General features: G+C 29.9%; 3 protein-coding genes across 3 annotated transcripts; 1 reads left to right on the top strand and 2 right to left on the bottom strand.

Moving 5' to 3' along the window:
- Positions 1-1543: 1543 nt before the first annotated feature.
- On the bottom strand, positions 1544-10625 carry LOC115714682 (uncharacterized). The gene is made up of 14 exons (XM_061116849.1): positions 10444-10625; positions 9138-9217; positions 8728-8797; positions 4599-4906; positions 4304-4522; positions 4124-4216; positions 3872-3982; positions 3674-3786; positions 3070-3583; positions 2606-2991; positions 2331-2507; positions 2133-2237; positions 1864-2032; positions 1544-1762 (listed from the first exon to the last, which is right to left on the bottom strand). The coding sequence occupies exons 4-14, from the start codon at positions 4902-4904 to the stop codon at positions 1673-1675; spliced, it is 2283 nt and encodes a 760-aa protein (XP_060972832.1). The 5' UTR covers positions 4905-4906; positions 8728-8797; positions 9138-9217; positions 10444-10625; the 3' UTR covers positions 1544-1672.
- LOC133038982 (uncharacterized) lies at positions 5064-8271 on the bottom strand. Its single transcript, XM_061117712.1, has 3 exons — positions 7905-8271; positions 6043-7790; positions 5064-5876 (listed from the first exon to the last, which is right to left on the bottom strand). Exons 1-3 carry the CDS (start codon positions 8269-8271, stop codon positions 5064-5066), a joined length of 2928 nt encoding a protein of 975 aa, XP_060973695.1.
- A 1317-nt stretch (positions 10626-11942) lies between the features above and the next one.
- On the top strand, positions 11943-15284 carry LOC115724666 (cytochrome P450 71D9). Its single transcript, XM_030654007.2, has 2 exons — positions 11943-12921; positions 14380-15284. Exons 1-2 carry the CDS (start codon positions 12025-12027, stop codon positions 15022-15024), a joined length of 1542 nt encoding a protein of 513 aa, XP_030509867.2. The 5' UTR covers positions 11943-12024; the 3' UTR covers positions 15025-15284.
- Positions 15285-25655: the final 10371 nt, after the last annotated feature.

Raw genomic sequence — 25655 nt, 5'->3', positions numbered from 1 at the left:
ATGTTATTTCTGATCTTTATTAATTAGTAAATATGATTATATTGAAATGAGTTTTATTTAGGGCACAAAACCCAACAGTTATGGCCAAAATACAAATGCAGCAGAAAAATTATCGTTGAAACGAAGCCATCTGGTGAAAATCCAACACGGGCCGCGGCCCGCCCCCCTAAACAACACAAAAATCGTATTTTCGTCTCACGTGGATTTCGGTAGTTTCCTAATTCGAATAGACATTTAACATGTGCGTTTTTATATCTTTTTAGTCCCTCAAAGCCTATATAAATGGTGAACTATAGTTGATTTCAGTGAAGCAATTTAGAAGCAAAAATGAGTACGAATTTTAGAGACCAAAGTCAATACTAGAGGCATTCTACAGAGGGTTTTCAGCATTATTTTATTCTCTATCTTCTTCTCTTTCTGAAAGTTAATATGTGTGATTTTGCTTCCATGAACATGTGTAGCTAAACACTTTATTAGTGTTAGATGGATATTGTTTGATATTACTTTATGGTATAAATATGATTTATTTTTCCCCAATTTTTATGTTTTCTATTTCATTCGTGCTTAATTACTTTTAATTGTCTGATCACCAATTAACTCTTTATGATTTTGATGCGAGATCTGAGAAATGAGTGTGAATTATGCTATAGTGAAATAGAATTGAATTTCGATATAGGACTAGAGTACCTGTATGGTTTAGATAGCTTATATGGTTTCTGTGTTTAATGCCTGTTGCATGTTAAATTTATCGCGAGAGTAGAAAATTCGCATGTGATTGAGATTTATCTATATATGAGAAGACTATAAATTACTTTAGTAAACCTACTATTGCATAGAAATTGATAATAGGGAGATAATCATATTAGGCCATACGCAATAAAAACAATTGAAGTCGAAGCCCTAGTTTTCATTAACTGTTAATTTCCTTATTAGCTTAATTTACTCTTTCACTGTTTTTATTTTCTAGTTTTAATCATTTCTTAATTTTTATTCAACCAAATAAAAGTAAAAAGTTTAATTTTAACGTACTTAACTACAATCCTCGTGGGATCGACCTCTCTTGGCACTACTAGAGAAAGGGCCTTTATTTTCGGTTTTTAGGCCAGTTTATCTTCGGATTTTATTAAAAATCGCAACCGAAGTCGTTTGAGGCGATGACATATGTTTTAAAATACCGAAGTCGAAGGTGAGGCTACGTCTTCGGTTATTATATAAAAACCGAAGATAAAAGTAACCTTTGTCTTCGGTTATTATATAAAAACCGAAGAGAAAGGTATCTATGTCTTCGGTTTTTATATAATAACCGAAGACAAAGGTTACTTTTATCTTCGGTTTTTAATTAATAACCGAAGACATATGTTTCGAATATCAGAAGAGAAAATAGACATTTATCTTCGGTTATTGTTAAATATATTTTCGATTAATATTTAAATATTTTAAATATATATTAATTTTTATTAAATAATTAATTATATATTAATTTTTTTTGAAATAATTATAAACTAATTATAAAAATAAATATTATTTCAATTATATAACAAAATTAAGTACAAAAGACATTGTAATTATATTATAACAAAGTTAAAGTATACATTACAAAATATGTTAAGTCCTTACTAATAAAAAAAATACACAAAATAAGTATTGCCTAAAATTAAAAGTCTAAAGTTAACTAGTACAAGTATCGTGTCAATTTCGATAACCATTGATGTTGCAGTGGTAGCAACATCGTCTCCACATCGTATGTGTCCATCTTTCCAAACTGTAAAATTAAAGTGTAAATTAGTTATATGTATCACTTATTTATAAGCATAGTATCCTATTTACGGGTATACATAAATGAACTAATTATAGCTTAATTACCTTTTCTCTTATCACAACGAATGAATTTAGAGCTTTCACAATGTCATTAATGTACCTAAGTACATAAAAACCACATTCAATTCCCAATGTTTGTTTTGGACACGCTGCAACGGTTACTCCTGGAAATGTTCCAAGTAACTCGTTGGAACCTCCGAGCAGTTCATATGCCCTAATTAAATTCAATGATTTTTATTGATTTAATTAGCAATAGTTGGTATAAATTTATAGAAAATTAAAATTATAATTTTAAAATGAAAATTGAAAAGTACCTTTGGAGTGTGAGATCAATAGTCATCTTAGGGCGTTTATGTCTAAGCCAAGGGTCCAAGTGAATGATCTTCCCAGCACAAACAATCTCAAGCATCCAATGACGTCTAATAAGAAATTAATAAGAAAATATTAAGTGTTAATTTAAAAAGAAGAATTAAATTATACTTAACTAGTCCTTAAATAGTACTTGTACATACTCGTAGTTCCACGGTATGAAGAACATCTGAGATTTGTTATTCATTGTATTCAACCATTCAGCCAATTTGATAACAACTTCTTGGTGGACAATTCCATCTTTGTCCGTGGCATTGAGTAGCTCTGGGTCAAAGAACTTGAAATACTCCCGCATATTCGTTAAATCCTCCCAAATGCATCTACGTAAATTTATCATGGTTAAGTGTTACATTTTAATAAATGGGAAAAATATTATGTAAAACATACTTAATTCCAAAAATAATTACGTGAAACATACCTAATTCCAAAGATCATGCCTTGACATCCAATAAAATTTAAGGTTCCAACCTGCTCTACATCCTCTGATGACAAGATAATATGTGTGCGAGGTGGCATGAAGTCTGGATCAGTTGGAACTTCAACAACGCTCCACTTCCCTTTCCTCCTTATAAATTCTTCAACTAAAAAGTGGAGACATACAGGTATTTGAGCCCAGACCTCCGGCTTGAATGTTGCATTCTTGTCCACTTGATCTATCCTGACATTTGATTGTGATCCAGCCGAAGACATAGCAGGAAGAGTTGATATCTGTTTCCCTTTATTCGGTGATCTGTGAGGGGTTGCTATCTGCTTCCCCTTTGACGATGATTTATGGGTGGATGCGACATCCGGGAATATGGGAACCTGTAAAATATGAATTATAGCATCAATATACAATAAATATGCATTAATCATATATGGCAATAAAAAAATAATTTTTACCTTATCCAAATTTAAAATTAAATGTTTTGGCCAAGGAAGAAATATGTCCTTTGTCTCATAGACATATCGGATATTTTCGATAGGATGAGCAATTTCAGCCTCCTCTTGAAGTTGTTCTGTAATTAAAACTCGTGCAATCCCTTCTTTATACTGCACGGTATGAATTGTTACTGGACTAACAGATTCCAGAAGCACACCTTTGGCCACTATATTATGGATGTTGTCTGAACACAAAAGTACTTCGTTGTTATTAGTGGATGAGAAGTTGTACATGACAGGAGGTGTCTGATTATCATCTTCGTACCCTCCAAACTCCTGATGATCATCTAAGTGATCATCATTTTCTTCTGAGGAGTTGTCATTACCATCATCTTGTTCTTGTGCAGCATACAGTTTTTTCTTCAATTCTTCAATTTCTTTTTTGAGTTGAAGAATTTCTTGTTTTTGGAAGGATGATTCACTACATTTAGCCCTTTTCTTTCGACCAAATATCTTACTGGCCTTTGCAGTGAACCTACAAATAACAGTTGGAACACTCATTTAATAAAAAATTAAGTAAAATAAATAAAAAATAATCTAACATTAAATCAAGAAAGTGGCATACCCAGCAGCTCTGACCCGGCCAGGGTGCTCAGGTGTCCCTAATGCTTGAGTCAATATGTCATTCCGACCACTGGCCAAAACTTCACCTGAGTTTACTTTTTCCTCGAGTTCAGCCTATGCATTATGATTGATAATAGTTAATACTTTATAATAACAAATCATATATTCATGTTATTGAATTGTGTTAGATATCACTTACTATTCTTGCGGCAATCTCCCTATCCAAGTCTGTAACTAGGACATTATTTTTCTTGCGGGATTTTAACCAAACATGATGGCGGGCTGGATCTTGAATTTTGGTTTCTTTTTTCTGCAACAAACATGTAATTAATAAGGGAATATAATTGTTAAAAAAAAATAATAAATTGATTGAAAATGATCTTAATCCCAGCTAGGAATCATGCCCACTTAAGTTTCATGGCCTTATTAAATAAAACATGTAATTCATTACCACATCCTCTCGGAGAGTCACCATGCCTCTACGAGCTGAGTGGTGCCTTGATGTATTCTGGCAAGCTCGGTCAGATTGTGCCTTTCTCAAAGCCTACAATAAAAATGTGTAAGTTACATACTAGTAAGGCTCATATATCAAAGCTAATTATATAAATGTTGTGAATATACATATATGTACCATGTGTTCAGGTGTTAGACGACTCGCAACAAATTTTACCCAATCTTCTTGATCAATTTCAGGATGGTTTTTGGGGGGAATTGCGAGCTCCTTCACCTTATTCTCTTTGGCCAAAGGCATTATGACATCGCATGTCATTTTTGTCTTAAAATCCTTCATAATTCGTCCTGCAATTTTAAGACAATCTTTTTTCCAATCTGCACGAACATTGAAACCACGCTATATGTAGAAAGCAAACAGTTAGTAAATAGTTTAGAAAACACCATAATAAGTATATTTTGTATAATTAACTTACTTGCACGTCTTTCCAAATTTTGTCCTTCAACGATTGATCCACATATCTCCAGTCTTTATAATTGATACCGATTGTTTGTCGGCATCTAACTCCAAGCCACGATATCATCTCTCCATACATATCTCCAAAGTATTCCCCTTTGTCATTAACTTCAAGGTCTATTTTTTCACCTTTATCCATTCTTTGGCATATCTGCTTCATCCGTGTGGGACCTCGATGGTTAGGAGGTTGCAAACAATAACCTAAGTTCTCATCTCCTGAGTTCTCATCTTCTGAGCAATCATGTGTCGGCACATCATCTGCCATATCTACATAATAAACATATTTACTAAATATTAAGATACAATTACACATACAATGGTAGTTACATATGTCAATAAATCACATAAAATATTAAGAAACAATCCAACATACAATGGTAGTTACATATGTCAATCGCATAAAATATTAAGAAATAATTACCTACTAAACACATTTTCTTTTCTTTTTTCGTTTCTTTTGGATCGAATCACAGTCAACCCAAATTCCTTCCTCAATATCATTTCGTATGAATTCAATATCGTCCAAGACATCATCATGTTCAACATCATCGACTTGTTCATGGACTCGTTGTCCAACAATGAAGCATTCGTGCATTAAATCATCATTTTCATCATCATCTTCATTCTCTGCGAACTTTCTTTCTGGTGTCGACAACACAACAGACCATTTACTATTAGCAGGATCTGGTATATAAAATACCTGTACTGCTTGGGTCGCCATGATGAAAGGATCATCCTTGCTTCCTTTCTTATTCAAATCAACCAAAGTAAATCCAAGCTCGTCGGTCCTGATTCCAACATTAACATCTACCCATTCACATTTAAAGAGGGCAATTCGGAACAATATATAATCCAGCTCCCATATTTCATTCACCACTCCATAATATGTCATGGTACCTGAAACTGGATTATTATCCTTTGAAGTAGCAAAATGTAAGGACTCCGCAACTATGCATACACCACTATTCTGAACCATTCGAGCATCATCTCTAGATTTTGTATGAAACCGTTTACCATTGACAATGTAAGCTTGATGCTTCCATACGTCAAAAGTTGGTCCAAGAGCTATGCGATTCAACACATCTGATACTCCATGATTTGGTTGTCGTAACTTCGCTAGAATGGTATTCTTTAACCACCTAATAAATGTTTTACGATGCTCATCTATAACCCACTTCTGTTTGTTTTTGTGACCTCTCGGAATCATTGACTGTAATAACTCCATATGCTCACTACCCTTCACCAAAATAAATTGAAAATCAAAAATAATATATGTAAAAAAAAATTAGTTAATTGAATGGATTATGAATTCAATTGATCAACCAAATGAATAACTTACGTTATATATGGTTGAACCTCTGCATTATTGTGCATTAAAACTAATTGAGCTTGATCTAACTCGCCTTAGATACAGTAACCATTTCTCCTTTCCCTCGCAATCCTTTATCAAACTCATCAGAACTATTTCTTGGTTTGGTGATTCCGATTGTGTCAACTCCAGCTATGTACTCTGAACAAAATTCAACAGCTTCTTCTGATATATAACACTCAACCATACTAGCTTCCGGTCGATAATGGTTACGCACATAGCTTTTGAGCACTTTCATATTCCTTTCAAATGGATACATCCATCTTGCCCAAACTGGCCCACACAACTTTGCTTCTCTCACTAAATGAACCATCAAATGTACCATGATGTCAAAGAATGATGGTGGAAAATACCTTTCAAGGTTGCATAAAGTCTTGACAATATCCTCATGTAATGCATCCAACTTGCTCATTTCTAATTCCTTCCCACATAGTTGATTGAAGAAAATACAAACATGAGTCAAACACTCTCTAACCTTTTTGGGTAAGACCGATCTGATGGCGATTGGAAGCAAATGTTGCATTAAAGCATGACAATCGTGTGATTTCATACCCATTAGCTTCAATTCATCCGTATTTACCAAGTTTTTAATGTTAGAAGAGTATCCATCAGGGACTTTCATATTCGATAATGATTTGCAAACAATTTCTTTCTCTTTCTTTGACAAAGTGTAACATGCAGGAGGCAAATATAAGCGTTTACCTTTCTGTTCAGGTGCCAAAGATTGTCTAATTCCCATTTCAACAAGATCTAAACGACTTGATAAACCATCTTTAGTTTTGCCGGGAATATCAAGTAAGGTACCGATGATACTGTCACACACATTTTTTTCTATATGCATAACATCTAAGCAATGTCGAACCATTAGATCTTTCCAGTATGGAAGACGAAAAAAAATTGACTTTCGTTGAAAACAACTATTTGTTTTCTTTCTTTTTTGTGTCTTTCCATACTTGAAATCTACATGTTCTACTTGTTCAAGAATTTGTTCCCCTGACATTGGCAAAGGAGCACTATCTCGTTCTTCAGTACCATCATATGCTTTCTTTTTCCTTCTATCAGGATGATCTCGAGGCAAGTACCGTCTATGGCCCATATAACACATTTTGTGTCCATTCGTCAAGCGACGTGCTCGTGTGTTAGTGCAGCAAATTGGACAACCTTGGTAACCTTTTGTGCTCAGACCCGATAAATTGCTATAAGCAGGGAAGTCACTAACAGTCCACAATAACACGGCCTTCAATTTGAAAATTTCTTTCTTAAGACCATCATATGTCTCAACACCATTCTCATACAAATCTTTTAGATCATCAATTAATGGTGCCAAGTATACGTCTATATTATGCCCCGGTTGGTTTGGTCCTGAGATCATGAGCGAAAGCATATTAAATTTTCTTTTCATCACCAACCAAGGAGGAAGATTGTACATAACAAGGAAGACAGGCCACGAACTATGCCTACTACTCAGTGATCTATGTGGGTTTACTCCATCTGCAGATAGACCAAGACGAAGATGTCTTGGTTCTAACTTGAATTCTGGATTCAAGTAATCTACTTTTTTCCATGCTTGCGAATCTGCAGGATGCCTAAGTTTACCGTCTCTCACTCTCTTAGTATCATGCCATATCAAGTTTGCAGAGTGCTCCGAGCTACGATATAATCGTTTGAGACGAGGAATCAAAGGCAAGTACCACATCACTTTTTGAGGAATAAGTTTCCTTTTCTCCTCACTCTTATTCGTTTTGTGGCGGGGTAAACCACAAGTTGGGCAACTATCCATGTCTGCATATTCGTTCCGATACAAAATACAATCGTTCGGACATGCATGGATCTTTTCATACTTCAATCCTATCGCATTTAAAGTTTTTTTCACTTCATATGTCGACACCGGAAAACAATTATCAACAGGCAAAATTTCTTTAAAAGCAGCTAAGAACTGACTAAAACCCTTATCGCTCACCCCATTTTCAGCTTTAATGTTGTAAAATTTTACCAATGTTGGTAATCTTAATTTTTTACAACCATCAAACAAGGGTTTTTCTGCATCACTAACCAAATTGTCTAATTTTTCAGGATCATCAAGAAACTCCTCTTGTGCTTCATCAAGCAATTCCATAGGAAAGTCATCAACATCATTAAACTCGAAATCATCTACCCCCCGCTTCCCTAACGGATATGGGTCACTGGTTGATCGCTCTCCGTGCCAATACCATGTAGTGTAGCTTCTATTGAAACCCCGACAAATTACATGATCCTTTATCATCGTAATATTCCCTTTTGTTCCGTTACAACAATCTACACACGGACAGGGAATTCTTTCGTGATTACTAGAATTTTTTAGGGCAAACTCTAGAAATTTGTTGAACCCATCTAGAAATTGCGGTGTTTCTCTCCTCTCAAGCATCCACGATTTATCCATACCGCAAATTTAAAACAAATTCCTAACAAGTAAATTTAAAATAACTTAAATCAAAATATTAATCCAAATTCTACCGAAATTTCGGCAGCATAACAACTATAAATCGGACGTTCCCGAAAAAAATTAACCAGAAAATCAAAACATATAACAATCCACAACAAAAAAAATTAAATTTCACCCATCCGACCGCAGCACATGTATTCGCAGAACCTACTTCACTACGGATGAATATTTAAGATATTCAAACTCCTCTAACATGTTTATTAATAATTAATTAAAAGATAGAAAAATTATATATACCTCTAGCTCAAGACTTGGAAAAAATCGTGTTCTCCCTTCAATTTAGATTCTTGATGCTTAACCACAAAACCTACAAATAAATACAATTAAAAAGAATGTTAATAATAACATTTGCCATGAATAGATAACGTGATTGCATTTCACAATAAGGCAATTAACTGCTATACTGATAACATGTTTTCAATTTGGTGCCTTCAAATCATTCAACACGAGAGAAATGAACTTATTTGGAAGATGAGTACAAAAATATTAGTAGAGAAGTAATCAAATGATGATGAAATGTCACATTCACAGTACTTAAAAAACAATTACCTAAAAAGATCAACAAAAACAGAAAACTTCAATTAAAGAAAAAGGCAAAAACACCACTTGACAATTAGAAAAATCAAATAAAGATGAGTAGGAAGCACCTGCACCAGGACGTAAGTTCGAGTGATGCCAATCCAATACTGAATTAATTTTAGCTCTCCTAAAAAGATCAGCAGGATACCTGAAGTAATGAACATGGAACTTGGAAGCATCAGAAATGGGCTGAATATTATAAACATTAATAGGGGAAAAAATGTCACTTATAAAATTTTAGAAAAGATATGTCATTAAGAATCAGAGATACAGAACCTAAGAACTCAACAGTGAAATAAAAGCAAAACACAGAACTAAAATTGTTGTAGTAACCATGTCTCTAATCAGTCATTATATAAACTTACTTTTTTCTTGGAAGTGCTTTATTATTTATACTAAATACCAAATTCGTACTAATAAGCTTCTTACCAATTCCAATTTGTATCATTATATATCAGCTTAAAGAAAAGATGTTGTAAATGAACAATGGTGGCTATAATGTTCATTGAGCTTATAGCAAACCAGTCGTACCTACATTAACCCATACAGAAATTGAGTATAATAACCCATATTTCAAACACATGATAAACAAACAACATATTTCAAATTGAATTACCTATTTGTACTAAATAAAAAAAAATTGAATTCAAACCCGCATTTTCTCCTTTGATGCACTATTTGCTGCTATCAGAATTTGGAAAACCCATATAAAGAAATCCAAATTAAATTCTATACATAAATAATTGTTTATGGAACTACTAATGCAAAAGAAAAGCAAAAGAGAGAGAAGGAAAATCAAATAAAATTAACCTGAAAAACAATTCAAAAAGAATTCGAAATCAAAGTTAGAAAATAATTAAACCAAATAAAAAACCACTAATAATCAGAATAAGAATAGGTTGATAATATCAAAAAACCCAATGGTTACTTGTATTTCCAAATGGTTTAAAATATGAATCTATGAGTTCTTTCCCATCTAATACATATTACATATCCTTTTGGTTGCCCCATAAATATTGCAATTTTTACTCTACTGGGTCTGGTGAAATTGTCAGTTTAAGACTAAATACCTACTGAATAGCATGGTCAGGAAGGGAATGCCATAATAATTCTGGGCAAAGCATGGCTAAGCTGAAAACAACTATAGCCATATGCTTCCATATTTATAAGAGCACCGAAACCCCCATTGGGTTCTTCGAGTGTTTCAAAAGAATGTTAACAAGCCAACTGAAAGTAATGAACCAGGGCCTCAACAATGCAAAGCAAAATAACTTAATATATCAAAAAACAATGTCACAATGACTCAATCGTTCTCTCGGCCACCACAGATTCATAATAGAAAATCAAACCAGAAACCATAGGAAAAGAACGAACCTTCAATGACTCAATCGTTCTCTCGGCCACCACCCCTTTTCTCTCCAACTAGCTGTCGAACAGAGCAACTGAAGGGTCGTCGTCGAACAGAGTAACTGAAGGGTCGTCCTTGCCGTCGTACTCGTCGGGGGTAACTGTAGTGATCGGAGAGGGTTGTGGGTTTTGAGGGTTTCAGCAAGAGGGTTGTGGGTTTTGAGGGTCGTGCGTGTAAGTCGTGGGTTAAGGGCCGGTTTCGACAAAAAGGCTTAGGGCCTGTGTAATAAACTCTTCGCGCTCCACACCTTTGTCTTCGGTAAGTATAAAATTACCGAAAACAAAGGGCTCCACGTGGAGCCCTTTGTTTTCGGTAATTTTATACTTACCGAAGACAAAGGTCCCTCAATCCATATGCATATTTAACCCCTTTATATGACTTCGCTTATTAAAAAAGACCGAAAATATAGTTAAAATTTCACTAAATAAGCGATGATAGGGGTATTAAAATAGTTTTATCTTCGGATTTTTAATTTATTAAAGAAAAAAAACGAAAATAAAAGATATGTTTGTAGTAGTGTGGTGAGTTTACTACTTGTCACGATACGTGCACTTGCGTGTGCAAAATATCACAACAATAAATTATAGAGTATTTATATAAGAACATGAGCTACTCCACTTATCACTAGCTAATTGGTTTTAAGATGGAACCTCAGGATTCTCAATATGGCATCAGAGCCATATATATCTCATGCAAGCATGTGATCCTATTCGATTTGCACTTATATTGATAGTGACCATGTCCAGTGGTTCAAGATCGGTGAGCAAAAAATAGCCACCATTGATAAATTATCTCCATTACCAAACAAAATAAACTAAGTATAAAGAAAATTAATTACCCTTCAAGAAAAGCGGATATTACAATTACCTCCCACTTAAAGAAATTTTATAAGAATATGGGCTACTCTACTTTTCACCAATTAGTTTTAAGATAGAACCTCATGCATAATTCTCAGGTTATGCAATACAAAATGCGTATATGTGTGTCGGTTGTGAACTGTTGCTAAATATGGTTTTTGTATAGTAGTGAATGATTGTTTTTATATTTCTTTTTATCGTTGTCTTAGGTAAAGGAAGTGTCATTTATTGGGTGTTGTTGTAAGTTTAATGAGTCATATTTTTCTCAAAATAATAATAATAAAGTAGTATATAATCGTCATGTAGGCATTTCATTCTCACTCTAATTAATAAACAAATTGATATGATTGACAAAAAATTAAACCAACATTATATCATTCTCTATTTCTTTAATTAAACAAACTTATGATCTCTACCTACTACAGCACTAACTACACAACGACAAAAAAAAAAAAATTAATATAAAATATATCCTGAAATTGATTTAAAAAGAATATTTGATCAATATAAGTTAAATCTCTACCCTTTTCTGGCCTTATCTTAATTAAGTTACTAAGACAATATAAAATGTAGGAAAAACAGATATATATTTATAAAATTTCTACCAATATATATAATGAAGGAGTAACTAATGAAGATAACAGAAACAAAAAGACACCAATATTGTTATAACAATTTCATGATATACATATGGAGCTCCACCTACCCTCTTTCCCAATAATTTTCTCAACCTTAATTTTTTTGTTTATGGTGATCATCATCATAAACATACTCAAGAAAAGAACTTCTTCAACCCTCCCACCAGGACCATGGCAACTACCCTTTGTGGGAAACATGCACAATCTTTTGGGGTCTTTACCCCACCATACACTAAGAGACTTAGCCAAAAAATATGGGCCATTTATGTACCTAAAATTTGGCCAAGTTCCAACCATAGTAGTCTCTTCCCAAGAATTTGCCAAAGAGGTTATGAGAACTCATGATGCCATCTTTGCCTCAAGACCCAAAACTTTGTACACACAAATCATACTATATAGCAATAGTGACATAGCCTTTGCTCCCTATGGTGAGTATTGGAGACAACTTAGAAAACTATGTATGCAAGAGCTTTTGAGCATAGCTAGGGTTCAATCTTTTAGACACATAAGAGAAGAAGAGATGAATAATCTCATGGAATGGATTGCCTCAAATGATGGGAAGGTTATAAATCTTAGTGAAAAGATTCAATCATCATCATATGGCATCACTTCTAGATCTGCCTTTGGTAAGAAAAGCAAAGACCATGAAGAGATCATATCAATTGTTGAGGAAAGTATAAAGTTAGCTAGTGGCTTTGAAATTACAGATTTTTTTCCTTCTCTTAGTTTTCTTGCTTTGATTAGTCATTCAAAGTCAAGATTGGAAAGTGTGAAGCAAAGGGCTGAGAGGATTATTGAAAATATCATCCAAGAACATAGAGACAAAAATATCAAAGCTGGTGAAAGTGGAATACATGAAGATTTTGTAGATGTTCTTTTGAAGTTTCATAACAATGATGATGATATTGGATTTTCCTTAACGACTGACAATGTCAAAGCTGTTATTTGGGTAAGTTTTTCTTTTCTTTTTTCTTCTATATATATATTTTATTTATATTTCTATTTCTATTTTTTATTATGTTTTGGGGTTTGGTTTCTATATAATTTAGATTTAATTTATTTAGAATTGTGTATCAGTTAAGAAAAAGAAAATAACAAACATTATTAACACCTCGATTTATAGATTTAGGCCTTGAATTAATTGATATCTCAAGTAATAAATTCTATCTTCAAAAAAAAAAAACTTCTGATAAGTTTAAAACTTATCAAATTAACAAAAAGTTTTTAGGGTGTGTTTGGAAATAATTGTGTAATTAATAGTAATTAGTTATGAATTCATAATATTATATATGTTTGGTTAAATAAATAGTAATTATACCGAAAAGTAATATTTTTAAGTATTTAATATTTTAAGTATAAAAATATTAGTAATAAATTAAAGAGTGTAATTAGAACTCTCAATTACCTCTAACTAATTATATAGTTAGATAAATAAGTTAAATTGTGTAACTACTTTCAATTATACACAAATTTAATTTATTATGGCTTTCAAAATATAACCCTAAATAAAAGAAGAGAATTGCTAAAAGATACTACTAGTGTCTAGCTAGTACTTTTTTCGGTTTCATACTGCTATTTGTATAATTAAGTATCGGGTTGTAATTGTAAAAAATAGTTGTTATGCAATATATCACTAATCAATCGTAAAGCACCATCTATAAAAAATATTGAACACCACTAATTACCAATAACAATAGTCGTAAAAGAAAATTAAAATTCTTTAATTCATGATGATCATGACTTTGTCAAAGTTTCACCTACCACCTTAAGATGTTTAGTCAAACTTTTATTCAATTTATAGAATTGACTTGATGAAATAATCCCAATACTAACAGACGACAACAAAGAATCAAAACTTATTATAATATGCATTGCCAAAATAATTAATCTTACCTTAGAAAACGAAATATTATTGTAATAATTAATTGTTGGTACTATGATTTTCATATTGATGTTATATGATATATTATTTTTTAAAAAAAAAATTATCATTATAAAAATTCTTACTCTTCGTCACAACAAAACTTGTGACTAAAAATAAAAAAGTTGTGAATAATTATTAATTATTATTCTAATGTTGTGACAAAAAGGTCTGTGGCTAAAGGTATAGTTTCAAAAATTACAATTTATTGTGACTAAATGTTATTTTAGTCATAATACTTGCTAAAAATAAACTAGTAACAATTTATGTCTAAATACTATATTTTAGTCACAAGTAGTATTGTGTTTTGACCAAAAGTCACATATAGTCACAAACAATTTATATTGTGACTAAAAAATTATCACTGAAAGTAGCTATTTTTTGTAGTGCATACATATATAAAATTTGACTAAATTAGTCAATAGTTATATTTCATTTCATTAAATCACCATCATATAAAAAAATAACTTTAATTTTTTGTTTCAGGACATCTTTACTGCAGGAACTGAGACATCAGCTACAATTGTAGATTGGGCAATGGCAGAAATGATAAGAAACCCAAGAGTAATGAAAAAAGCACAAGAGGAAGTGAGACAAGTGTTTAACAAAAAAGGCATGGTTGATGAAACAGGAATAAGTGATTTGAAATACTTGAAATCAATAGTGAAAGAAACTCTAAGATTGCACCCTTCTTCTCCATTGTTACTCCCAAGAGAAAGTAGAGAGAAGTGTGTTATCAATGGCTATGAGATACCTAAGAAAACTAGGATCATAGTTAATGCATGGGCAATCGGAAGAGATCCTAAATATTGGACTGAGCCCGAGAGTTTTATGCCCGAAAGATTTCTTGATAGCAATATTGATTTCAAGGGGAACAATTTTGAGTATATCCCATTTGGTGTGGGAAGAAGAATATGTCCAGGTATGTCATTCGGGCTAATCAATGTTGAGCTTCCGCTTGCATTTTTGTTGTACCATTTTGATTGGAAACTTCCCAAAGAAATAATGAGCCATGAAGATTTGGATATGACTGAGTTGTTTGGTATATCTGTGAAAAGAAAAGATCATCTCCACTTAATTCCTATGGCTTATTATGATGTTTCAAGTGTTGAAAGATCGGAAAGAGAATGAAAAGTTGGAGCTCTTATTTAATATTTGTTTCTTTGTAACTTAATGAAAGAATTCTAGGGTACTCTTTAAATAATAATGTGTGCTTGAGGAATAAAGTATTGTGTAAAAATGAAAAAAAAAAAAAAAAAAAAAAAAAAAAACCCCTAGATATCTGTATATGTGTATATATAGGCCAAAAAAAAAAAGAAAAAACTTTAAAATATTTAATGTAGAATTGTAATCTTGTTTGTTTTAACACAAATTAATTTAAAAGAGATTTTTAAAATTATAGTACATTAGTTTTGCTCATGTGCAAAGAACTAATAATAAGTTATCTATTATACTACAAAAAAGAGCTTTAGAGGCGTTCTTTTTTTTCTTTTGTGGGTATATGGCGTCAGTTTAGCGAAATTTGTGACCGACACTATTCCAAGCGACGTTAAAGGGAGTATGAAATAATCGACTTCATAAGGGATCTATGGAGTTGGTAGCCATGTAAGGTCTGTATGGAGTCAGTTTTCATTATAACCGACTTCATAGGAACGCTATGATCACTGTGATTTTTTCATAATAATCAATTCCATAGGGACTTCCTATGATTATTTTTTCAGCTTTAGAATTTTTTGTGATAACATAAATTTTTTAAAAATTTATTTTAGAAATCTAATTTATATATATACATATGATTATTTTATTATCAATATATTTAATGATGTACAAATTATATATATATATATTAACCGTAAATAAAAATTAAATTGAACAGATAAATAAATACATATTTAGATTACTCTAAGTAAATATATTACATTAATATCATTCTAAAATTACTTTAAAGAAAACATAACTCAAATCAAATAATCATATCCTCGACTTCCAATAAATTTACATAACGTGACATGTTGTACTTCTTTCCTGAGAATGGTGAGATATGGAGAAATACAATAAGAATTATATGGAATGAAATGATGAGAAAACCTATTAAGGTTTTAGTAGAAAAAACAAAGAAATCTAATATAACAAAAGTTGAATATTTTCCTTTGATTACCTTTCTGGACAAGTTCAGCGTGATAAATTCTATGAGAAAGTGAACATTTTTGGTGTAAAGATCACATGATAAACTTGTAACTGCATGATGGAGATCTTGGGTTAATGAGTTTGAATCACCAACCAAGAACTTTTGAGGCAAAATCTCCTCTATATGGCGCTTAAATATTTCTGTTGTAATTGAGAGCAATGGACATGATTATGGTTCATTCTCCTCGCTTGATATCTCTCATAATATATATATTTTTTTTGGTGTGATAATTTTTGCATCATAACAAAGAGCAATAAACCAAGACAATTTTTATTCTTAATTAGTCTCTCTCTCTCTATATATATATGTCACTATTTGCCCCTATTAGAAAAAAAATATAGTGGGTTATTGGAAAAAAAAAAATTGGACCATCCTTTAGAAAAAAAAAAAGTGATATTTTTCAAAATCTGTAAAAAATAATGTATAATTTTAAAAGAGAAAATTTCTTGAGCCCCTGAGGTAGGTCGCCCCATGAGGTAGGTGGCCCCTCAAAGCTAGTTATATAGTCTCTTTAGTTTGTAAAATTTATTTTTGGGAGTAATGAAATTCATCCAGTTCATAAAAAAAAAAAAGACGGATCTTTACAAATTGACCTCACAACCTACAACATAAAAATTGTTAAAAAATTAAAAATTTAATTATTTAACTACCAAGTAATTATATATTTTAGAAGTACCTAATTACTAACTAGTTAAGTAATTTATTACTAAATAGTTACTATAATGACTAGCTACTTATAGTAAAATTAGTAACTAGTTAGTAATGAAAAATAATTTATTATTTACTAGTAAAAAAATTAAAACACATCAATAAGTAATGAAAATGAAAAATAGAGAAAAGAAATAAAATTAAATTTTATTTAATATAAACATAAAAAAATAGATAAAAGAGTTAATTTTTTTTTCTCATTTTATATTTACATTTATTTTGAAAAAAAAAAGAGTTACCTATACATTTATAATAAATTACATCTCACTAACATATTTCTAAGAGCCTAATTTCTAGAATTTATTTTAATACTCTCCTATTTCATTCTTAATTTTACTTTTCATCTTTCAATCACAATATTTAACATATTAATATTAAAGAAAAATAATAAATTTTTAACAATACTATTATCATATAGCACAACACAAACACAATCAGTATAAAAAAATCATTCCAATCCAAAAATATTTGTAATAAAACTATTAAAGATTAAATTTTTACCTTGTTACTGAAATTTGTCACCAATAGGGACAAAAAATCTGGCCACCACCGCAACCCCCAAAGAACTCACAATCTTAACAAGAAAAACCTGATAAAATTTACAAAACCAAAAATAATGCATTGTAAGATCAAATTTTTACCTTAATAAACGTTGATATTAAACATTTTTATGTTTAAAATCTGGTTGTTGGAGCTACAACCAACACAACCACACTAACGCACTCACTTTGTGTAATTAAAACAATAAATATTACTATTCAAATACCAGTAATATCTTTTTGGGTGTTAAAAATGATAAATTTTGCAAAAAAGAAAAATATACTTTGCACTAAACATCAAAACAAGCAAGCAATAAAATAATAACAAAATGTATTATTGCTATTACAGGAAGCAAGAAAAATAAAGAGAAAAGTTGCTCGAAATCTCATCTTAGACTGTGTATAGACATAGATTCTCAATGTCACATATAAGATGTATCTGTTAGACAATTTATATGTATAAAATGAAACATATATGATTAAGTATAAAGTGCGGAATTAATAAATCATATATGCACTATAATTTAAGAATCGAAATACCTCCAGCCATTGATTCTTGAGCTTCAAACCCACATAAGCTTTGATCTGCAAAGGAAACTAGTTGATGTGGGTAATCGGGCTTCCTCGCTCTCTCAACTCTCTTTAGATGGATTTTGCTGTTATGAACAGAATGAGTGAGGAGCTCGGGGACCGAGACCCTATATTTATAGGTGAGATACTCCATCGATATACGTGCCACATTAATTGTCGAATATTTTGACAATTAATTCAGAAATCAAATCGAGTAATGAATATAGAAATCGACCATATATAGAATATTACATAATTGATTAAATCGCGCATTCAATGAATATAAAATATTCATTTATCAGAATCAATAATATTATTTTATTTCCTTAATTAGAAATATTCTAATATTCTCCCACTTGGTCAGCATTTAAACTAAAACATTCAAACCCAAACGTTCCTCATTATATAATAAACATACGAATCATAGCGACATGTCCTCATTATAAGTCGAGTATTATCTTCCATGTATTACGATATATTTATTATATAACAATGTACTTTATGTGGCAATGTACTTAAGCGAATAAACCCTAACCCTTATGTTTATTCAGGTCCTCTTACGATAATTTTCTCAGATGAAATTAAGGTGCACATAAATATGAGAAAATATCGAAATTAGAGTTTCATTAAATAATTTTTGGTTGTACAAATAAAAAAACTACATATGGGTTAACTGAATCCCATATTTACTTTATGATCCTTGAATTTGTGTTGCGGCATGCCTTTAGTCAAGGATCTATGCGATCACCCAATTCAGTTTGCGTGATTAATGACCACTTATCACGCCTTTTTATGGCTATATACTTAATGTCGATATGCTAGCTTCGACCAGTACTCTTATAGTTATTAGCCATAAATATTGTAGCTGAATTTATCGCAAAATTTTCTTAATGGCCTAATGAAACTGTAATTCTGAACTCTAGGCCTACTATGAAACTCTATAATACATCATACGAGATGTATCCTCAAAACAATAAATGAATTTGACTTCTATAGTGGAAATAACAATCAAGATTCTCTACAATATAACTTACTGGTAATCTTAAAGACGTGACTTACGTGAATCAATATAACCAGTGAAGTGTGGAAGAATCTAATTGGTTAACTATATTTCCAGATGGTCAATTCATCTTAAAATATGTATGAATATAATTTTTAGTATCTTAAAGATACCTCATCACTTTGTATGAAAAATAAAGTGGTCTTAACTTTAGTTATTCTGATACTACTTAACGATCCTGAAACAAATGTAATGCAAAGTCTTATTCAGACTCTTAGGCATACATTAGGCTTCTAAAATAGAAGCAAATGAATGTTCTTAATTTATTCTCATTCCAGACCATTTTTCAGATGCTGGTTCGAGTTGAATTTATCACACTTAAAGATAAAAGTTATATCAGATGAATAATACATAATTTTATTTAATCAGAGATGCTGTGGCTACTCTCTAATTAATTAAAATTATATAGATTATTTATATTCCTTATCTCAAAATAATAATTTAAGATATGAATGATTTCAACTTATATAGAAAACTTTTATCATCATTTGCAAGTAACATATTGTCGACGTATAAAACAAATATTACTCCCACTAACTTTTGGTATATAATTATTTCCATAATTCTCTTTTCAAACCTAAAGGAAAAGATGATATAATACCAATTTGTGAGATATTTGTTTTAATCTATAGGTAGACACTTTAAGCTTGCATATGTTCACCACTATTAGAGGAAAATCTTTATGGCAGTCTATATACCTTCTCCTCTAGTTCACTATTTGGAATTGATTAATGAATTAAAACAAGCAACAAATGCCAAGGTCTATAATAGAATCTTTTATAAAAACAATTGAGAATGTAAATCTCCTTTGTTATTGATTCTTAGTTCAAAATGAACTTCTTAGCAATGAATATTCTTTTATATCTTTATGTTTCTCAATGTTGCCTAATGAATATTATTGGTGAAAAAACCTATGCTTAATTAATGTTCTCCACCCCATTAGGCAACTTTACTAAAGATAAACTTTATTGCTATTTAAGATATTCATTTCTTCATTCATGGCATATTATACTACAACTTCAATTCTTTATCATTCTATAATTTAATTTGTGTCTCAAATTAATATTGTAGTTGAACTCTTATTGTACAAAATGTGATCACTAGAATACATTGATCTTACTGTTCTAATAAGTCATCTTAAGGATGGACCAACAAACTCTTAAAAGAGCAAATGGTTCAATAGCATGTTATTTTAGAAATTGTAAGCAATTACTAAATAACATAACTTATTAGAATTTTACCAATGACTTGTATATTATTAATGATTAGTTATGAATTCTCAATAACCAGTAATCTTAAGGGTTGTTGTGAATCATAATTAATCTAACACTTGAGGTGGAAGTTTGAGAAAATATGAATGATCTTTCTCGGAAACTAGGTTCCTAGATTGATCACTCCCACTGATCAAGTCAATTCTTAATTCCACAATTCTAGTGTTGTGAGATGGATAATAAAATATGTAACCCTTAAACCTTATAGCTTTTCAAATGAAATATGCTCATTTATGGTTTAGGGCCGAGATCTTTTCTTTGAAAATTGTACTCTAACTATATATGGGTATTTATAAAATGTGTACATGTCATCAAGTCGGTTTTCAACCTTATCACAACTCAAAATATGTTTGAGAAACAACTTTAGTTAGAACACGATTCGATATGTACACCCCATTGTTGAGTATCAATAGACAAAGATTTAGGAAAGATTGGAGTTTGCTATGTAGGCTCCACCCCATGTCCAAAAAAAATGCTTAGTTTCTTAAATCTGTTACACACTATAATTTAGGTGTACCAAGCATATGTATCGGGCAATGAACCCATGCTTTTAAAGAAACTTTGCAAATAGACTAGGAGTTTATCCATACTCACGAATTTTAATGTAGTATTCTCCATTTTATATTTGATCTCACTATCTTAATATGCAAAATGCACCATTTCTCTACTTAAGATTTAAATGTCTTTGAAACATATAAATCTATACTTTTGTAGAAAAATTATTTATGTGAGTAATCGTTAAAAAAGAGATGCAAAATTTGAGTCCATGTCTTCAAAATTAATTGACTTGTATGATTTCTAATATGATAGAATTCTAGTATGCACCGATTTTGACTTGTTGGAATACATATTCTTAATGAAATTCACACAAGTTCTAAATAAAGTTAGTAAAATTTAGTGTAATGAAGATCCCCACCATTTACTAACATTTATTCTATTTATGGAGATATGTTCCATAATTTTTGATGCTATAATGTAGAAGAACTCTTATTAATAACACATTTCTTATTGCCAGATTGAACTTGCATATCTTTATGAGTGACATCATTTGTAGTAAAGACCTCTAAATGTGTCTAAATCAAGTTTCAATAGAATCTTGGAACATAAAGGTCTTTGCCAATTTTAAAACAAAGCCACTACTATATTGCTTGTTCCTTAAACTTCTAAATGTGACAACTTATCTTGTCTGTGGATAAGAATTGCTCACAGTTACTGACTTTCTTAGGTTTATTTGTAAACCTTGCAAGAAATTATGAATGTGGAATAACAATCTAAAATAATCCACTATGTGTTAATAATCACATTAACTATATTAGAATGAATTCATACACAATAAATTAAAATTTATTGGTGATAATAAAGTGTGATTTATTTTTCTTAATTATACAGTAAAAACTGTACATTTTAGATTAAGTTATCAGAATAAATTTTTGGAAATTTCTACTGGTATGGAAGAAATTTATGAATAGTGATGTAATAAAATTACATATATAGTTTTGAGGTTTAAATGAATCATGTTTTTACCAATGAATAAACATGCTTACATATGAAATCTTATTAAACAAAAATTGCCTGTGGGCTAAATTTTTAATTTAATAAGATTAGATTTAGATGTAGATTATGATAGATTTACACAATTTATGAAAAACTTAAAGTTTAATATTTCTATCTCAATGAAAGGTATGAAACACTTAATTATTTATAAATGTTTCAAAATTTTATACTTTATGATAAAATTATTAAATTAAATCTACATAATTTCCTGTGGGATAAATTAAGAGAATTTAATTTAACATATTAATTATGTAAATATAATAAAATCCCTGTAGGGTAAGATTATTATGTTCACATAATTCATGTCCATTATGTGATCTTGATCCACTTAATGTATATAATTTTATATAATTAAGGATGCTGTGGCTACTCCCTAATTATTTAAAATTATGTGGTTCACTAGACACTAAAGTATAAACTGAAGATTAAAATTTTACTAAATCTAAAATTGCCTGTGGGCTAAATTTTAAATTTAATAAAATTAGATGAACTTTATGATAGATTTAATTAAACAATTAGTTTTGGAAAATGAAGGTTTATTATCTATCTTTAATTAAATTTGTGATAACACTATTAAATTAAATCCCCATAACTCCCTGTGGGGTAAATTAAGAGAATTTAATTTAACATATTATCCTAATTAATTATACAAATATAATAAAATCCCTGTGGGGTAAAATTATTATACCTATATAATTAAGGGAATTTTGTGGCATAAATACTCTTTTTATTTGTTTTGTTGCTAATAAGTACCTAATTTTTGAAAATAGCGGTAAAAATCATCAAATTATATTTTTTGGTTACTCCCGTTAGTACCCACTTAACAGCCCCTTTAATAGCTCAAAAAGAATGCCACATGTTGATTCATAATTGGTCTAATTCATACTTTTTATTAAATAAATTTAAAATAAAAAACTAATTAAATAAAATTTTAAATAATATATATTAATTATTCTTCTTCTCAGAACTGACTCCATGAACCAACCCCATGAAATATTTCATGTATTTGAAGTAAAACGAATCTTGGCAGCCATATCTATGCCACTCAGCTACACACACCCATAAATTTTTGGTTTTCTTTTATAAAAATTCATTAACTTTTCAATTTTCACAAAGAAGATTAATAAATCATCTTATAAATTTAATGCCCAACTAATGTTTATACAATACCCAGTAACAAATCTCCATTTACAACCCAAGTCGTCAACTCCACTAAGCTTCTATCTTCGTTGAAGGGTAATCTTTCCAGCTTTTGATCTCTGCGACGATAAAGATTGGTTGCTAAGCGAGATTTCACGGCGAGGAGGATGGGCGCGGAGTTGGACAAGCCTAGGTTAGGAGGTGCAGAGATCGGGAGCGAGTTTAGGCAGATCGAAAATCAGAGGTGCAAATGGAGCAAGAACAGAGAACTCCAGTTCATCGAAAAAAAAAAAAAAAAAACCAAGCGGAGAAGTCCATTGCAGGGAAAGAAGAAAAAGAAGAAAATGATTTTTAATTTATTAGTTTTTTATTTTAAATTTATTTAAATAATTTTAATTAAAATTATGAATTAAACCAATTATGAATCAACAAGTGGTAATTTTTTTGAGCCATTAAAGGAGCCGTTAAGTGAGTACTAACGGCACTAATGGAAATACATAATTTGAGTATTTTTGCCCCTATTTTTAAAATTTGGGTACTTATTAGCAACAAAACAAAGAAATTGAGTATTTATGCCGCAAATTTCCCTATAATTAATTACAAGTTATGTCCATTAAGGTGAATTTTAATTAATATATAATTTTATACAAATAAGGATGATGTGGCTACTCCCTAATTATATAAAAATTATATTTTCACTTTGACATTAGGTATTGGGCTCTACCTAAAAGTAATTTCGTTATTAACATAATAAACAATCATTGCGATTAGTGCTCCTAGTGTGGTCGTCTGAAGATCATTAAAAACCGTTCTAGATATGAGCATTTGTCCCAAGTTCATGTTTTCTTATGTCAAAACACAAAATTACTTACATTTTATTCATATTTTATTCATTTTAGGAAGTTTTATGAATATTTTATGAATAATTTTATGAAGTTTTATGAAACTTAATGTGCTATAATAAAATATTCAACCTATCTTAATGTTTGAATATTGCTAAATATATCTAGCACTATAAAAGGAATTTATGTATAGCATTTAAATCATACAAATCAAAATTAATTATATTAAAAATAAATTTGCCAAATAAATACAAATTAATACAATTATTATATGATAATAAATTAAATGCTTAATTCCATAATATATAATTAATTATGCATTTATGACCATATAATATCTTAAATATTTGTACTAATAATTAATTTGTATAAATAAGGTAAATATACAAATTAGTACAATTAATTATATGAAATCAATTAAATGCAAAATTAAAGAATATACTTAATGGCAGATTATCAATTAATTTAATCAATAAATTACTTAATTGGTAAATAAATATAATAATTGCGCACTTAATTGTAGAATAATTAAATATTCACATTCTTAAAATATCACAATTATTGTAATTACATGTAAAAATAAAGCATGTAATTAATTTACCAAATTAAAAACTTTCCATAATAATTTATTACTAAATAACATATAATATATGAAGATATATGTTAAATAAGAATGGAAAGTTAAACAAATGTAATTTAATTGACTAAATCAACAAAAATAAGGAAATAAAATAAAATTCCAAAAATAAATCAAAGTAACAAAATTTCGGAATTTTCTTAAATTTTTCTTAATTTTCCTTTTTTTTTTTTTTGAAAAACTGCCATGAAAAACAACACCGATGACCAAAATTCATGAAACCAATTCCAAAATGATCTAAATGAATAAATTAAGAGATCCATATTGATTTCAAGCATCGAAAACACGTAAAATGTAGACTTTAATTTCATAAAAAATTCTTTCGGGTCCGATCGTGTTCTTAAGAGAATTTTTTCAGTTTTCAGATGGGTTTTAAATCCTTTTCATTCATAAAATCGATCTAAAATATTATATGAATATAGTAATGAATAGAGGATTTAAAATAAATACCGAAAATGAAAACGGAAAAATTATAGACCGAAAAATAAAACTTTCATGTATATATATACTCGTATACAATGTTTATATACAGCATAAAATCATCATTAATGTATGAAAGAGAGTATTACATACAATTTTATGCAACAAAAATATGAAAGCATTGAGTATTATACATAAACATATATACATGAAAATTATATGTATACACACAGTATATGAATATAAATATGAATGTGCATATATATATGAACCTATAGATTATGAAATATTAATATAAAAGTATATATATAAATATGAATATATATACGTAAATGAAAAGAAAATGTATATAAAATATATATACAAACAAAAACCAATACTGGATATGTATATATATACATATATACTTACATATACACATTAAACCATATAAAATATCATAAAGATATATAAAAGAATATGATAATCAATTATATGGAAAGAAATCAATGAATATAATATGAAAGTGTATACTCAGAAACATATATATTATACGGTATAAATGAGTGTATATAATATATATATGAATGAAGATGAATATATATATGTATATATTAAAAAATTGAGTATATGAATATATATATAATCGGGAATTATATAATATGAAAGTATATATATAAAATATATATTATATTATAAATGAAGAACTCCGTAAATGTATGTATATATATATATGAAACTCAAAATAAATCAAGGCAGAGATATATAATCCGCTCTGATACCAACTGTTAGACAAATTAATACAATTATTATATGATAAAATGAAACATATATGATTAAGTATAAAGTGCGGA

The sequence above is a fragment of the Cannabis sativa genome, chromosome 6 (assembly GCF_029168945.1).
Source record: "Cannabis sativa cultivar Pink pepper isolate KNU-18-1 chromosome 6, ASM2916894v1, whole genome shotgun sequence".
Taxonomy (NCBI): domain Eukaryota; kingdom Viridiplantae; phylum Streptophyta; class Magnoliopsida; order Rosales; family Cannabaceae; genus Cannabis; species Cannabis sativa.
Note: the sequence above shows the minus strand (reverse complement) of the source record. Positions and strands in the feature narration are given on the sequence as shown.

Coding starts and splice junctions, on each gene's coding strand:
- LOC115714682 (XM_061116849.1), bottom strand. CDS start 4,904: ATGGCAGATGATGTGCCGACACATGATTGCTCAGAAGATGAGAACTCA. Junction 3,787..3,871: donor GGGAGATTGCCGCAAGAATA/GTAAGTGATATC, acceptor CATAATGCATAG/GCTGAACTCGAGGAAAAAGT. Junction 2,033..2,132: donor ATTGATCTCACACTCCAAAG/GTACTTTTCAAT, acceptor GAATTTAATTAG/GGCATATGAACTGCTCGGAG.
- LOC133038982 (XM_061117712.1), bottom strand. CDS start 8,271: ATGATAAAGGATCATGTAATTTGTCGGGGTTTCAATAGAAGCTACACT. Junction 7,791..7,904: donor AATTTTGCCTGTTGATAATT/GTTTTCCGGTGT, acceptor ACGAATATGCAG/ACATGGATAGTTGCCCAACT. Junction 5,877..6,042: donor AAATGGTTACTGTATCTAAG/GCGAGTTAGATC, acceptor ATTTTGGTGAAG/GGTAGTGAGCATATGGAGTT.
- LOC115724666 (XM_030654007.2), top strand. CDS start 12,025: ATGGAGCTCCACCTACCCTCTTTCCCAATAATTTTCTCAACCTTAATT. Junction 12,922..14,379: donor ATGTCAAAGCTGTTATTTGG/GTAAGTTTTTCT, acceptor TTTTTGTTTCAG/GACATCTTTACTGCAGGAAC.